The sequence below is a fragment of the Ursus arctos genome, chromosome X (assembly GCF_023065955.2).
Source record: "Ursus arctos isolate Adak ecotype North America chromosome X, UrsArc2.0, whole genome shotgun sequence".
Classification (NCBI taxonomy): domain Eukaryota; kingdom Metazoa; phylum Chordata; class Mammalia; order Carnivora; family Ursidae; genus Ursus; species Ursus arctos.
Window position 1 is genome coordinate 14,695,102 of NC_079873.1, and position 15,684 is coordinate 14,710,785.

Below are 15,684 nucleotides of genomic sequence, written 5' to 3' on the forward strand. Positions count from 1 at the left end.
ATAGAATTCTCTTATAATTCTTTTTATGTCTTTAAGGTTGGTGGTAATGTCCCCACTTTTAGTTCTGATTATAGTTATTTGCATTTTCTCTCTTTGTTTTTCTTTGTTGGTCTAGTTAAAGGTTTGTCAATTTTGTTAATATTTTCAAAGAACCAACTTTGAGTTTTGTTGAGTTTCTCTATTGCTTTGCTGTTGTCTATTTCATTTATCTGAACTCTAATCCTTTTTTTCCCTCTGTTAGCTTTTAGCTTAGTTTGTTCTTTTTCTAGTTCCTTAGTGTCAAGTTAGGCTTTTCATTTGAGATCTTTCTTCTTTTTAAGGTAGGCATTTGCAATTAGAAATTTCTCTCTGAGCTTTGCTTTTGCTGCATCCCATATATTTTGGTATGTAATATTTTCATTTTTGTTCATCTCAAAGTAGTTTCTAATTTCCTTTGTGATTTCTTCTTTGACCTATTGATTGTTTGAGTATGTTGTTTAATTTCTATGTATTTGTGAATTTTTCAGTTTTCCTTCTGTTATTGATTTCAAGCTTCATTCCATTGTGATCAGAGAAGATACTTTGCATGATTCCAATCTTTTTAAATTTATTGAGGCTTGACTTGGGGCCTAACATCTGGTCTATCCTGAAGAATGTTCCATGTGCTCTTGTTAAAAAAATGTATAGTCTGATGTTGTTGGGTGGAGTGTTCTATAGATGTATGCTAGGTCTAGTTGTGTGCGAGGTCTCTGAAGTCTCTGTTGTTTTAGCTTGTGTTCAGCTGGTGTTTGACAGAGATTTCCTTGAACACCAGGAGCCAGAGAGAGAAAGAGAGAGACAATGAGAGAGTGGAGAGAGACAGAAGCAAAGCAAAGCAAAGCAAAGACAAGCCTAGTTTTTGCAGATGGGCTCTGTGTTTAGCTAAGATGTTTACAAACCTTTACTCTGCTTCCACTGAGCCATTTTGAAGTTACCTTTTTCTTGATTCAGGCTTTGCTTGGTTGCTGTGAACTTTTTTTCCCAAAGTTCTGTGAAAGTTTATTTTGGCAGTTTTTTTGCTTGAGTTTTCAGTGTTTCTATGCAGGGATAGGACCTGTGAGCTACCTAGTCCATTATTTTCTCTGACATTACTCCAAAACCCTCATTCTCAGGTTTGGACCCTAAGGGCATACCCTAGGAGTAAGAGTGAACTATAAGTAGACTGTCTCTGTAGGGACTGAAGCAAAGCTTGCAATCATCTAATTCCTGAAATTGAATTGAGATTATCCTAGGTAGCTGGTGTTCCTAGCCACCTGCCAAATGAAAAAGTAAATCCTCTCTGGAAGGAAATAGGTCTCAAATTATTTCTTCAAATTGTTATGTACAATGTCCAGAACTTAACACAAATATTAGCTAGGCATAGAAGGATACAAGATTCATGACAGAAGACTGAGGCAAATAACAAACAACAGAAACAGACCAATATTTTGATAATGGCATTATCAAACTCAGAGTTTAAGATAAATATGCTTAACATGTTCAAAGAGAGAAAAGATATGACAAAAATCCAAGGAACTATAACAGAAAAGATCAACAATTCTGACTTTATAAAAATGAGAAAATTAAGTTGTTAAAGGAAGACCGAAAGGTTCAACATAGAGTATGGTGTGCTCCCATTTGTAAAAAAAAAAAAAAAAAAAAAATTATGTATTATATATATTTTGACTTTTAAAAATTAAGATAAAATTCACGTGACATAAAACAGATCATTTTAACCATTTAAAAGTATACGATTTAGCAGTTTTTAGTATATTCAAAGTGTTGTGTAACCATCACCACTAATTCCAGAACATTTCATCACCCCAAAACAAAACGCTGTACCCACCAAACAGTCACTCCCCATTGCCCCTTCTCCCTAGCCCCTGGCAACCACTAATTTGCCTTCTGTCTCTATGAATTTGCCTAATCTGGACATTAAATGTATTCAGGATTCATCCATGTTTTAGCATGTGTCAGTATTTCATTCCTACTTTTAGTTGAATAACATTCCTTAGAATGTTATTCACCCCACATTTTGTTTAAGGGATTATATGTTTATAGAATAGAATATATATGAATATTACATATTCATATATGGTTATATTAATTTTATATGCTTGCAAACACATAGAATATGTTTTGGAAAGATACTGAAGACACTCTTAACAGTGACTGTTTCTGGGGACAGGGACCAAGGTCTGGGGAAGAAGGAAAATTGCTTTTCAGTTATACTCCTTTTTACTATTTAACTTTTTATTTCAACTAAAAAAAAAATGAGATTTTTCTTCATTTGAAAACTCGTTATTTCATACAAAGAAATATCCTTTAAAAGCAGGATTTTCCTACCTCATTGCTTTTAAAAGAATATGAATATTTTAAGTTGCTATTTACTCTGACCATCTCTATAAATGTAGAAACCAACATCTAAGTTAAGTTTTTTAAGTATTTAATACTGCAACTGTAAACACAATTATAATGCTATTGAAAGAGCATTGTAAGCAAGTACTGATATTAGCCATGTGCTTTTGTCTATTGAAAAAGGAGCCAGGGGCATCTGGCTGGCTAGTCCTTGGAGCATGCGACTCTTGATATTGGGGTTGTGAGTTCGAGCCCCATGTTGGGTGTAGAGATTACTTTAAAAAAATAATAACAAAAAAATTGTAAAAAAAAAGAAAAAGAAAAAGAAAAAAGGAAAAGAGAAAGGACCAAGAAAAACTATTTTAATAATAGAAATTTTCTGTTGTACATATTCTCAGTGAATTTTTTTTTTTAACTTACAAAACAAAACGAAACTGCCTTTTCAGACAGCAGACAGCAGTTACTCTGATTAGTGCTACAAATGGACCAGAAAATCTGCAGTGGCAAGTTAAGGTAACAATGAAGCCAGTCTTAGGAATCAATTGACTAAATGTGCAAAGCAAAATAAGTCATTGTATTAAGGTTCCTTTTGCCTGTTCCTTTAAAATGTGGCTAAAGGGGGCACCTGGGTGGCGCAGCCGTTAAGCGTCTGTCTTCAGCTCAGGGCGTGATCCCAGCGTTATGGAATGGAGCCCCACATCAGACTCCTCCGCTGTGAGCCTGCTTCTTCCTCTCCCACTCCCCCTGCTTGTGTTCCCTCTCTCGCTGACTGTCTCTGTCTCTGTCAAATAAATAAATAAAATCTTTAAAAAATAAAAAATAAAATAAAATGTGGCTAAAGGAAAGTTCACATTCAAGATTTTACTCAAGTTGTGGATTGAAATGGATTTAAAATGCTTTTGTGGGAAAAATCTTTAGCAGTTCATTAGGTCTTGGAGAACCAGGAAATATGGGTCTCTACTCACCTACATCCAGGGGCCTTTCTCTTTCCTCCTAATTCTCACATTGCTTCAAATCCTGATTCCTGTCCTTAAAAAGCATATTTAATAAGGGGCACCCAGTGGCTCAGTCAGTTAAGTGTCCAACTCTTGATTTCGGCTCAGGTCATGATCTCAAGGTCATGGAATCTAGCCGTGTATTGGGCTCCGTGCTGGGCATGGAGGCTGCTTAAGATTCTCTCTCTCCCTTTCCCTCTGACCCTACCCCTGCTCGCTCGCTCTCTCTCTCTCAAAAAAAAAAAAAAAAAAAAAAAAAGAAAGAAAAAAAAAAGAAAAAGAAAAGAAAAAGTATATTTAATCATGAAAATTCTCTAAACTTAAATCATGTTTTTGGGGTCTGGGATAGGAAATAGTTTTATTAATTTAATAGCTATGCAAATAGAAATTTTAAGACACCATCAGATAGGATTGTTCCAAAGGAACAAAGGATTCCATCTGTCCTGAAACCTGTAACCGAAGCAGTATCTGAACAATATGTAGAAATGAGCCCTCTCATCCTTTAATAATCTAAACCAGTGGTGTCCAGTAGAAATATAATGTGAGCCAATAGTAGTCACATTAAAAAATTAAAAACACGTTGGCTGTAAAGATTACTAAAACAAACTTTAAAAAATGTAAAAAAAGGTGAAAATAATTTTAATACTTTATTTAATCCAACATGTGAAATTATTATCATTTTAATATGTACTCAGGTTAAAAGTTTTTAATGAGACGTTTTACTTTTTTCTTTTTTCATACACTGAGTCTTTGAAAACCAGTGTGTGTTTTAGCACATCTCGATTTCGGCTAGCCCCGTGTCAAGCGGCACAAACAATCCTGACCCATGAAGTGGTGTTAGCATCTGTTAAATTTGTATCGGCTATATTATTTTGGGGGTTATGTATTTGGAATATTTTGTAGTTTTTAAAAAAGGGAGAATAACACACTGGATTTAAAACAAACAAACAAAAGTGCAGCAGAGAAAGCGGAGTAAATCTGTCCAAAACAATGAAGTCATCAACGCTGTAACTGGAGGAGGGCAATTGGATAAATAGTCATCATAGGAGGTAACGCAAATGGTTTATTTGGGTTTGGAATATGTTTTATATTTGGACTAGTATATAAATGCACTTGCTGTTCTGTATACTCTCACGTCTGTGCACCCAGCATTGAGCCACCTGGGATTCTTGGCTCAGGGGTTCCTTGGGGCTGCTCTGGCTGTCTTGTGAGATCTGCGAACCCAGCGCCACCACCTGGTTGCCATCCCAGGTGGCCGGATGTCCCAAACACACGCAAAGCAGCCCCGTTCCACAGTCGCTCTCTCCTTCTCTCTCTTTCTCCTGTCCTTCCTTCACTTTTATTTATTTCTTTCTGTCTCCCTGTTTCCCTGGGGCAAGGGAGTCTCTTTTTTTCCCCTGTCACTTCTCTTGGGCACTAAGGACCGAGAATAATCGGAGACATTCTGTGAATGGGTGATGTCAGTTATGAACAGGGAAGTGTAAATGTCCTAGGAACCATTCATTCATTCCATTTACAAATCTCTAGTGAGGGCTTACTGTATGCCAGACACAGTGCTAGAATAATCTATTTGAGATTCATTTAGAGATTATCCTGCAATACAGCTTCCTGAAATGGGCTCATATGCTCCACTGTTATAGCTTTCTGCGTAGTCAAGCCTTTCTTGCTAGTTCATTGTGTGTATTTCCTCTGCTCCGCCCTCACAGATACTTCATGCTCGTTATGTCTTAGAGGTGCTCTTTGAAACCAAGAAAGTCCTGAAGCACATGCCGAACTTCACTCACGTGAAAACTTCTCCCTCCAAAGAGATAACAATCTGTGGTAAGTGTCAGAGCAGAGCTGCCAAATTAATATTTAGGAGCGTCTTGTTTCTACGTCGTTGGCTTAACTTGAAAACTGTGTAAATTGGACTGTATTAAAGGAAAAGCGTTAATATAGAGTTATCTATCATGGTAATACCGTTCCCCATCTTGTCTTTGTTTTGCATACCAGCTGGCAGGAATTAATTATGTGAGAAATTAAAGAACTCATAGCTTTTTATAACGGCAGGCAGCCTTTTAATACGGAAACCCCCCCATGGGTGGCATAAGCAGTCTTTGCCCTCCGTCTAGCTCGCGTTATCTTCGTTCCGTGTTACTTTTCCAAGGTGGGCCTCTGCGTGCCGCTTATGCTGGGAGGCGAAGAGCCCAAGGCAGGCTAGAGATTAAACTCTTCTCTGCCCTTGGCTGCTGTTTTAGATTTTTCCAACTGGTCTCTGCAGCTTTTAGAAGAGTGGGAATGTCCCAGAAATCTGTTCCTTGTTCTTCTAAATAACAAGACTTGAGATTTTGTTATCGTCTAGGCCAGGCTGGCAGGATATTGCTTCAAGAAACAGTACACATTGAAATTCAACACAGTTGGTGCTCAGCAGGCTTGCAACTGTCTGAGAATGGGGTGCGTGGAAGGAACAGCAATTCCCTTAACTTCTAATTAGGCCTTTAGGTTACAAAACAGTGATTGTTATTTTCCAAATCAATTTTTAGCCTGTGTTTCTTTTCCGCTGGCGGGTAGAAGTGAATTTGACAATCTAGTAAAACCGTTTGCGTTGCTAGCATCTGATAGTGGTGGTAGGGACTTGGTGCAGCGGTACATGCCGCGCGCCCAGACTCGGGCTTCTGAAGCTTCTTCACTGGTTCGATTCCAACCGAAGCAGGCCGACACTCCTCTGCCTGACAGATGATGCATCTCAGCAGTGGGGGCCTTTCACCCAAGGCCTCACCAGCTCTAACTTTTCACAGAGATTAAGACTTGGGGGTCATGAAGCTCAGGGAGCCGTGCCCACCCATGGAGCCCGAAGAGCCAGGACTAGATACGCCATCAGGGTGTATATAAAAAGCCAGAGAGTGACATCTGCTCCCACATGTTTCCAGTATATCTGCAGTTGCCATTGTAGATTTATCTTTGGGTAAAAGGATCTAGAAGAAGACGTGAATTAGAGGGCAAGGGAGTCCTGGCATCATACAGTGTAAGAACCGAATGGTTCCTACTGGGACTAGTCTATCACTTGTTCTTGTAGATGAAATTGGACCCCAGAGAGGAAAAGGAAAGTGTATTGCCTTCCCTATATTCCTTCCTCTCTCTCTCTCTCTTTCTTCTTTCTTTCTTTCTTTCTTTCTTTCTTTCTTTCTTTCTTTCTTTCTTTCTCCCTCCTTCCTTCCTTCTCTTTCTTTCTTTCTTTCTTTCTTTCTTTCTTTCTTTCTTTCTTTCTTCTGAAGATTTTATTTATTTTAAAGATTTTATTTATTCATTTGACAGAGAGAGCAGGAGAGCACAGGCAGGGGGAACAGCAGGCAGAGGGAGAGGGAGAGGCAGGTCCCATGCTAAGCAGGGAGCTCCATGAGGGGCTCAATCCCAGGGATCATGACCTGAGCTGAAGACAGTTGCTTAATCAACTGAGCCACCCAGGCGCCCCTAAAGATTTTATTTGTAAGTAATCCTTACACCCAACGTGAGACTCAAACTTACAACCCCGAGATGAAGAGTCACATGCTCCATGGACTGAGCCAGCCAGGCACTACTCCTTCCCTGCATTTCTATGCATTTCTATGTGGTGACTCTCCCCCCCAACCCCAGACTCACTCAGCTAGTTAGTGGCAGGGTCAGAATCAAAAATCAGGTCCTTTGCATCCCAGGTTAAGGCCAAGCCCATATCTGCTATCCCAACTCCCATCATGCATCTCACTGACTGATGTTTCATTTTCCATCATGAGACAAAGACAAGGGAATGGGTTGATTGGTCAGTTCAGTCACTTAAAGATCTCCACATCTTGGGCATTTATTTCCAGACATTTTTCCATGTAGCACCATTGCTAGAGGGAAAAGCAAAGGCCAGTAGGTTCCCTTAGCATAGGAATTATTATTTTTGGTCTTTGTAGCCCCATTAAATTTAGATAAATTTGGTTATCATTTAAAATTCAAAATTGGGGCTGTATGTTCAAAAGCATCTGTTTCAGACAGTACTAGGGGAGGGAGAGAAAGTGTGATGAAATTTTACCATTATTTTAATTTCCAGATGCATTTTTTTTACATGAACATCTCAACATGCTACATAGTTCTCAACATGCATGCAATATAGAAGGTGTTTTAGTCTCTAGTTATGTTATAAAAGATAACTAATTCTGAACTCATGTTTTTGTTTGCGGTCAAAATATCTCTCTGTGGCTGTCTTTCCACAATACATCAAGTTTTATCTATTACTGTCCAGCTAGAAGTTAAAAATATTTATATAGCTCAATTCCTAATATGCTGAAACCAATTCATTTTTTAGCCTGCCAGCTGCAACAATTTTGTCTGCCTAAATCTTTGAAAGACAAGTCACCCTGAGGAAAGTTAGGAAAATAAAATAATTTAGAATATATATTTAATTGATAAGTAAGAAGTCCTTCCATTTATTATTTCCTTAGATTTGGAGTAAGATCATATGAAGGCGATGAGATTTAAGTATTCAATAGCATTAATATGCTCTTAATATTATAGTCATTTTAAAAATAAGTGCTGGTGATGCAAGACTTTTATTATTCTCATTATAATCGGAGTCTTCTTTTGCATATATTTGGTTAATTTTTGGTTGTGGGATTTCAAGCAAACTGAGGAAAGGTATTTCTATATTAAATTCTATTTGGTAATCAAGTTGGAGGCAAAGAATAAAAATTAATGATCAGAGCCTATGAAAGAGAGATATTTTACCTAGAAATAGTTATCCAAATAGGGCTTTTGACTAATATACTCACTCTTAATTTTTAATTAATGACTTCATATATTCATATTGTTTCCCTTAGTTGGCTGAGTTTTATAAAGCCATGCTTTCGTTTTTATTTCCTATAACTGTCTCATCAAAAGAATGTCAACTCATAATTTTTAAATTTTAGCTGCTATTGCTGGAGCATATTCTCTAATACATGGCTTTAAATACATGGCTTTAAAACGCTGTGCATTTAGCAATTAACTGTATTTATTGAGTGCCGATTATGCACCAGGTACTACGAGAGGCGCTGGGGATTAATGCCAACTGACAGATATTATTGCTGCTCTCCTGCAGATTACGGTGTAAACAATACCGAATAGTCGCTAAGAGCTTGAGTTTGGAATGAGATAAAGTTGGGTTTGAATTCCAGCTTTGATACTTGGTAGCTAGGTAATTTTGCATCAGCTAACTACTCTGAGCTTCCTTTGTAACCTCAGAATGATGCAAATAATACCCATCTCATAGAGCTGTTGTAAGGATTGAACAGGATAATTCATGTTAACCTTTACTTAATGCAGGACTTGGCATAGAGGAAGCTAAGCGCTGCGTAAATGGCAGGAGCGAACAGGTAATTGTAACGTTAAACGCTGTCCCCCCCCCCCCCCCCGTAGGAAAGGGGACAAAAAGAAAGCTATGAAAACAAATTGTTGCATTAATACCATCATAGGGTAAAACCCCAATGCCCTGAGAATACTTGGAGAATATCAGCAGCATTTCAGTTTCAAAATTCTGTAATGAAATGGGCGTTTCTTGCTTCCTACTGAATAGTGATTTTTCATTTGCACTCCAGGTGATTTGCATGGGAAACTGGATGATCTTTTTTTGATCTTCTATAAGGTAAATAATTACTTTGCTAAATAGTGGCATTTTTGTTGTGGAAGGGCGGTCCTAGGGCAGATAACGACGTTGGTTTTATTAGGGATATGGACAAATACAGATGTATGTAACAGGTTTGTTTTTTTTTTTCCTAAGAAGCCAAAATAGCTGTAGAGGGCTATCTTTTGGCTTTGTAACACGTATTTCACCAAAAAATCTTTTAAAAATTTAATCTGGGTCTTTGTTTGATATTAGTTATCTATATATTCATTGGGATTTGTACCTGATTGTATCTATGGTCTTTATCACGTTGTAAATGTCTGGACGGCACAGGATGGGGAGGGGAGCCATCTGTTTTGTTTTTATTTTGTTCAGAAATGAGTGTGTCACATAGCAGTCTTCTCTTCCGAAGCACACGTATTATGTATGAAGGGAGTGCCCTACTTCGTAAGTTCCAAATTGCTCTCTTCTCTACCCTGATTCACCATCACTGAGCTCAGCAATGTGACTCCTCTTCATTTGTTGGGTTTCGGCTGTGGGGGCCCACACAGAGGGCACAGAGCAGCGGGGCTGGCAGGGGGTTTCTCTGCATCTCTGCAATGGGATTCAGTTCTCTCTCTGAGCCAGCAGTGACAACCTGAATATTTGCTTCTGGGACAACTGATCCTGAGGTGACCTCTGCCTTCATCCCTTGATGTCTCGTGTTGATCCCTGCGCCAGTCCCCACAGCTAGCATGTTGAATAACTGGGCACAGCATGGGTGTCTCAGATGGTTGAAAGAAAATACATTCTGATTATTATCATGGCCAATCATTTCTACTCTTTGGAGACTGTGAGAGCTTAAGTAAGCCAGGTAACGTCCGTGAAACTCAATTTTTTTTTTTTTTGGCTGTAATATTCTTGAGCTTCCACCCCACAAAAGGTTGTCTTATGGATAAAATAACAAATATCCAAAAGCATTTTTTAAAGTAATAAATTACAACAGAAATGCGAGGTTTTAATTTCATTCATTTGGAGTGGAAGCTTAGAAGGGAATGGAGTGGGCCAAACCAGGAGTGGATGCATGGAGCTGACGCTTAGGACTGCAGGAGACCTAAGCAAGGATCCAGAGCCTGGTAGCCAGACAGTGGGAGCAGAGGAAGTAGGAGGCTGTGCAGGAAGTTAAGTTGGTGCCAGGAAGTGCAGCCAAAGGTTTTCTGGGAAGGAGCTGACAGTGCTAGTAAAAGAGAGATTCCTGAGATCCAGCACAGAATCCAAGCTGGGCAGGGAAGGAAGAGAAGTCAGGATGGGCCAGTCAACTAGGAGAAACAGGAGGACTGCAGGATTGGCATGCTTTCTGAGTGAGGGAGCAGACGGGCTGGGGCAAGGGCCTTGGGAGGCAGGAAGGGTGGGAAATTCTATGGGGAAGAGTCCTGGGAGATGAGTGTGTCCAAGGTGGAGTCCAGGATGCGGGTGGCTGAAATGAGTGAAAGAGAATATTGGAGATGAGGGGGTCGAGGATGTGGAAAGCAGGTGTGTTAAGTGAGTTGCCCACAGGACTGTGAGGTGAGGAGCAGGGGAAGGAAGGCTAGTGAGAGGTCGTGGGCTGGAAAGGAGGAGGGGCTTTTGGCCGAGGCTGGCAAAATGTTGGTCTTTTAGTGGCTCTGAGGAGCATGTGAGGAGTCCGGCAGCCTTCTTAGGGGAGGCCCAGATTTCCAGAGGGACGTCTTCTGAATGAGTTGAAGGCAGAAGAGAGTTTATTTACCATGAAACGGGGATTCTACTGGCCAAATTGGAAAGCTGTGGGAGAGGTGGGAGAATGGACTGGTGAGAGGACACTAAGGAGTTACACAGTTTGGGGAATGAGATTCACTTAACCCAGTTCATGGCGCCATATTAAACATTCAGTCCTGCTACTGTTGACAGTGACAATCAGAGGCAGGAAGAAGGGGCAGGGGGATGTGGGGAACAACCACAAGAGAAAAATCCAGAGATTATGTTTTTAGAGGCTTGAGGAGATATATAAAAGGGAAAATAGTTGAGTAAATTAGGTGGGGAAAATGACTTCTGAGGCATTTAGAAACACAAATTTCTTGAGAGGTAGTTGAAGATATTAAGATGTGATCAGGGAAAGGACTTGGGAGTAGACAGATGAGAAAAGAGAATTGCAACATGTTTCTTTAATTCTATCGGCAGAGCAGTATGGAACATATAAAACTGGAAAGTGCTAACGTAAAGACTGAGCAGGAGGAGGTGGGTGGTAAGAAGTACCATAAAAAGAACTAAAGGTGAAAATATAGCATTCACATGGAAGCAAGAAGTATTTTGAGAGTTAACCAACGACAGCGTTCCAAAAGTGGAGACCGAGAGCCCAGCAGTGGAAGAGTAGGGCACTCTTATTTGGGAGGGATTTGGGGAGAGGGAGGTGAGAGAGATGTTTAGAAAACATGAATTCAAGTTTTAACAGGCACGAGCCTGAAGCAGCTGAAGTGCATCTCGGATGTGGGATAAACCGTGTGCACCAGAATCTTGAAGTTGCCTGGTTTGAAAGGGGAAACTGAGGGAAGAGCCACCGAAGACAGTAAGGTTCCACTCTCAGAAGCTGAGAAGGTGCTGTCATTAATAGGGTCTGAGAGGAGAGAAGGAGCTGATGGGCTCTTGATGATGGTGAGTCACTCAGCTTAGGGACAGCGAGGCCACGGATGGTCCGGAGTTACAGGCCCAGAGAGGAAAGGGCAGCCACTCAGGGATGTCTGAGTAAGCTCCTTCACATGATGGTCTCAGTTGCGAGGGTCAGCATTTTGCCTTTTTCTGTTTCATTTTTTATCTGAAGTTTAAAATGAGGAATGATAATAGGATTGCAAGGGTACAGTGCGGCCTGAAACCAGGCACACAAACTGTTCGGGAAACGATGTTTCTACCAGAATACAAAGGACAGTGACACCCCCCTATCCAGGGGGCGGACTCCGGGGTACTTTACTTACCTTCGCTTTGCTCTCCTCTGTGGTGCCACACCCACGCAATTAAGGAGAAAGGGTCTGTGAGTTCTTGAAATCGCTCTCACAGATCCAGTGAACATTCCTCACAGCATCGGCCCCGGGCCCGTACTCAAAGACCAGTGAACATTGTGTCAGTAAAATCCTATCTGACACATTCTTGCTACAAGTTGGCCTGTCTGCTACCCACCCCGGCAGATTAGGGAGTGGAAGGGGACAGGCAGAAGTGAGAAATGAGGACAACCATGAAAAGTAAAGCTCCTACTGACAGAGGAGATCTAGACCTATAAGTAAGTATGAGATAGGAAAAGTGTACAGGGAAGAGAGTTCTATATTTCTCAGAAGTACCTGAGAGGATGCTTAGATTGACAAGCCTGCAGGGTCAAGAAAGTGTCAAGGGCTCTGGTGCACATTCTGTTAAGAAGTAGAGAGAACAAATGGCACATTTTCAAAACCCTGAGTTAAAATGGTTAAAGTAATTTAAAAACGCATTTTAGCTTTTAAAGCAGTAAGCTTCAGTGATCTGGAAAATTCATCTTAGCAATACTTAAGAGTATGAGTGAGTATCATTATTGGGTCTTAGGTATAGGAGGACAAAAGAATATGAGGGGACTAAAAAAGGGAGATTAGTTGAGAGAAGCATAATGGGCCTGGGAAGTAGATGAGGGGGAAAGAAAGCACAGCTTTGGAACAAGGCAGGAGAAAAGGGAGTGGTGGATTTCTCCCTGTGGCCTCACAGGGGGTTGACAGCAGGTGTCAACTCTGACCTAAGCCATCTCTCAATTGCTTCAGGAAGTGGTAGGGCTTCTGTCATGGTGGATGATGCATACTGCAAAACTCAATGCATCAACAGTGCGTTTTTGATTCCCGATTACATGGAACGCCCCGTGTGCAGCCCTTTGCTCTGGTTCATCCACGAGTGTGCGGGACTGAGGCACCTCAGTGTAAGCCACAGGCTCTCTGTCCTCTATTTAGAAGCACCTAGCGGCCGTGCTTTCACTTACCCTTATTTCATTTGTTATTTATTTAGTAAAATCATCAACTGATGTTTGTCTTATTTTTTCTTATTTAATTTCTCACAATGTGTTCTATTCACATTCTGATTGAACTTGAATTTCAGGAAATAGTTTGGCAAACTGGTGTTGGAGATCTATGGAGCTATAAATCACTGAAGTTTATATTCTTATGCTCTGACTGATTCCTCTCCGTCAACCCAAAAGAGAAACCAGGAAACCCCCAGGCTTTGAATTAAGGCAAAATTGTTATTCATCTTTCAGCGGGTGCCTTGCTAGGCCATTTCTTCCTTGTCAGAATTGGGGCTGGCCCAAGGCCGACCAAAGGCATAGCCTGAGAAGGAGAGTTACAGTGGAGGGTCCCTGAGATGTCTTGCCATGTTACTCTTTTCATCTAAGCGGTCGGTTTAGTTCAAGACTGGTATCCTTATAACCAATCATATACAACAGTGAGTCTGTCCACAAATTTATTCATTTAATGCACTTTTATCTGGTCCTTGCAGTGTTCAAGGCACTCTATGAAAACTGAGAAGATACAAAGCTGAATATGAAGTTTCTTCATTTCACATGTATTTATTAAACCCCCGTTATGAATGAGGTACTCAGCTAAGGGTTGGCAAGACAGTAAGACTAAGATGCACTTTTCAGCCCCAGAGACATCACAGTTTAGTGGGGAAGGTCAACTAGTAAAAAGACAAGACAGGTCAGGGTGGACGTATTGATGATAGCGATAAGCACAAGGCTCCAAGGTAGCACGTTGGAGGGGCACCTCACCTCATGGAAGACTTCCTGGAGGAGGTGACATTTAAGACAACCCATTCAAGGAATTTTAGTCATTTAGTAAGTGCCTAAATCATGAAGGGAAGTTTTGGAGGATTGGAAAAGATTTTATTCTCACACACTTTTTGCGGTGCCCTGTAATAAATAATGGGATTCATACCAGTGATTGCTTTTGATTATTTGTGTTGAGATTTTGGTTCCTTTCATATTTGGTTGTCCTTACAAATTGTATCATTTAACACCTTAAGACTAAGCTAGACATTTTCAGCTACGATCCTATTTGGGTTTGAAAAGAATGCTTTCCTCATTGTTAACCATGACAGACCTTTGCTAAAAGGGCATCTCAACATTATATGGCTTCAAATACCATTGAATGAAGCAATTTACATAGCATTCGTTAAGTTATATTTTTAGATTTTATTTTCTGAAAAGGTTAATTTTAATCAGCCACTTTTGCTGAATTAGAATGACCATTGTGAAATACTTCATTCAGAGCCTCAATCAGCCTTGCTAAAATTATAAGACATTTTTTCCTCATTGAATGGAAAGCTCAAAATTTTAGATCAAGTATTGGCAAACTGGTTTGTTAAATTGATGCTGTGAGTGGAGACCTCCTGAAGCTGAAAAAGAGGTACACATGGATGGAGAGAAGCTAATTAACTCTTAACCCTGTGGGGGTCCCACTGAGGCTGTCCATTGGAAGCCACGCCACCTTGTCTTCCTTTTCTTTCTCTCTTCCCTACTGTCCTCCACCCTCCATGCCCATGATTTTCTGCTTGAGAAGGTCATTAAATATTTTCTTTTTTCTGTATTGCTGATACACTGCACGATGACACAGTAGTCAATTCTTTTTCTTTGGAGATTAAGGCAGTATGTTGCAATCAAAAGAACAGGTCTCTAAAACAGGGTTTGCAAAAGAAATAAAAATTAACATACTGTGGAGCTGTGGTCCAGAGGTTATTGCTTGATGTGCCTTGGGAAAATGTGCAAAAAAATGGTATAACATCTAGATGTTTATTGTAAAATACTTCAGCAGGAAGTAGGTGAGAATATATATAGGGAAACATCTTGTTTTTTCTCTATTCAAGTTAATTCATTGTGGTCTGCTATTTTTTGCCCTTCAGGTCATCTGAATGCTGTTCAGAGTTGTAGTTACCCTGGGTTTTCTATATTTGTCAACTTCATTTCCATGTCATAGATGGTTTGTTGTGTATCGGCTGCAGAATAAGCCAGAGAGTTTGGTTATTGGAACTGAGTGAAGGATGGGTTGTAGCAGAAGTTTTTGGTTTTTTGAAGGAAACCCCGTCAAATCTCAGTAGCCAGAAGCCTAAGTGTCCTAAACACTTTATGTACAAGGACACTTAGCTCCTCAACTTCTCATCCGTTTTCTAGTTTCCTTATTATTCTAAGACAAAAATATATTTGAACTCACACTGCATAAAGTAATATGACTAATCCTGAACCAATAGGGCAGATCTGATATAGTCATATAAGTCTTGCCTTCTTTTAAAGTGGCTGTTCTGAGAGGCTTAACGTGTACAGGAGTTCAGTAGACATTTAAGACTCCTTTTAGAATCACTTTCAGAGACTGTGACATATTCTATCGAATGAGCTTCATTATCACCAATCTTAGTCGTTTGACAACATGTGCAATTTTTTGAAAAGGTTGGAACTCACCGGATGTTAAGGGTGCCATATAAGGTGGATGGCCTAGGTGAGCATTACTATTTTGGGCTTAAAATTAGGTTTGACTAAAGGAATTCATTATTCTTTGCCCATGGTAGAAGTGAAGTACCTACAGTCTGATTTAACTGGAGATGAGAAGTTCTAATACAAGAAAATTTGTCATCACAGTGGAAAACATGTTTACTATTCAAATATAATAAATAAAATTTTAAACCACTGAATGCTTTCCTCATATTTTGATATTAAGGTTATGCTGGTTTCATGAAGTGAATTGAAAAGAT

General features: G+C 39.9%; 1 protein-coding gene across 4 annotated transcripts in view; it reads left to right on the forward strand.

Moving 5' to 3' along the window:
• Positions 1-15,684, forward strand: part of PPEF1 (protein phosphatase with EF-hand domain 1) — a 122,315-nt gene that overhangs the window by 61,404 nt on the left and 45,227 nt on the right. For all 4 annotated transcript variants that reach the window (XM_026480229.4, XM_044377565.3, XM_057310353.1 and 1 more), the window contains 2 exons: positions 5,057-5,171; positions 8,924-8,970. In XM_026480229.4, coding sequence (XP_026336014.1) covers positions 5,057-5,171; positions 8,924-8,970 — 162 coding nt within the window. The remainder of the gene's footprint in view (positions 1-5,056; positions 5,172-8,923; positions 8,971-15,684) is intronic.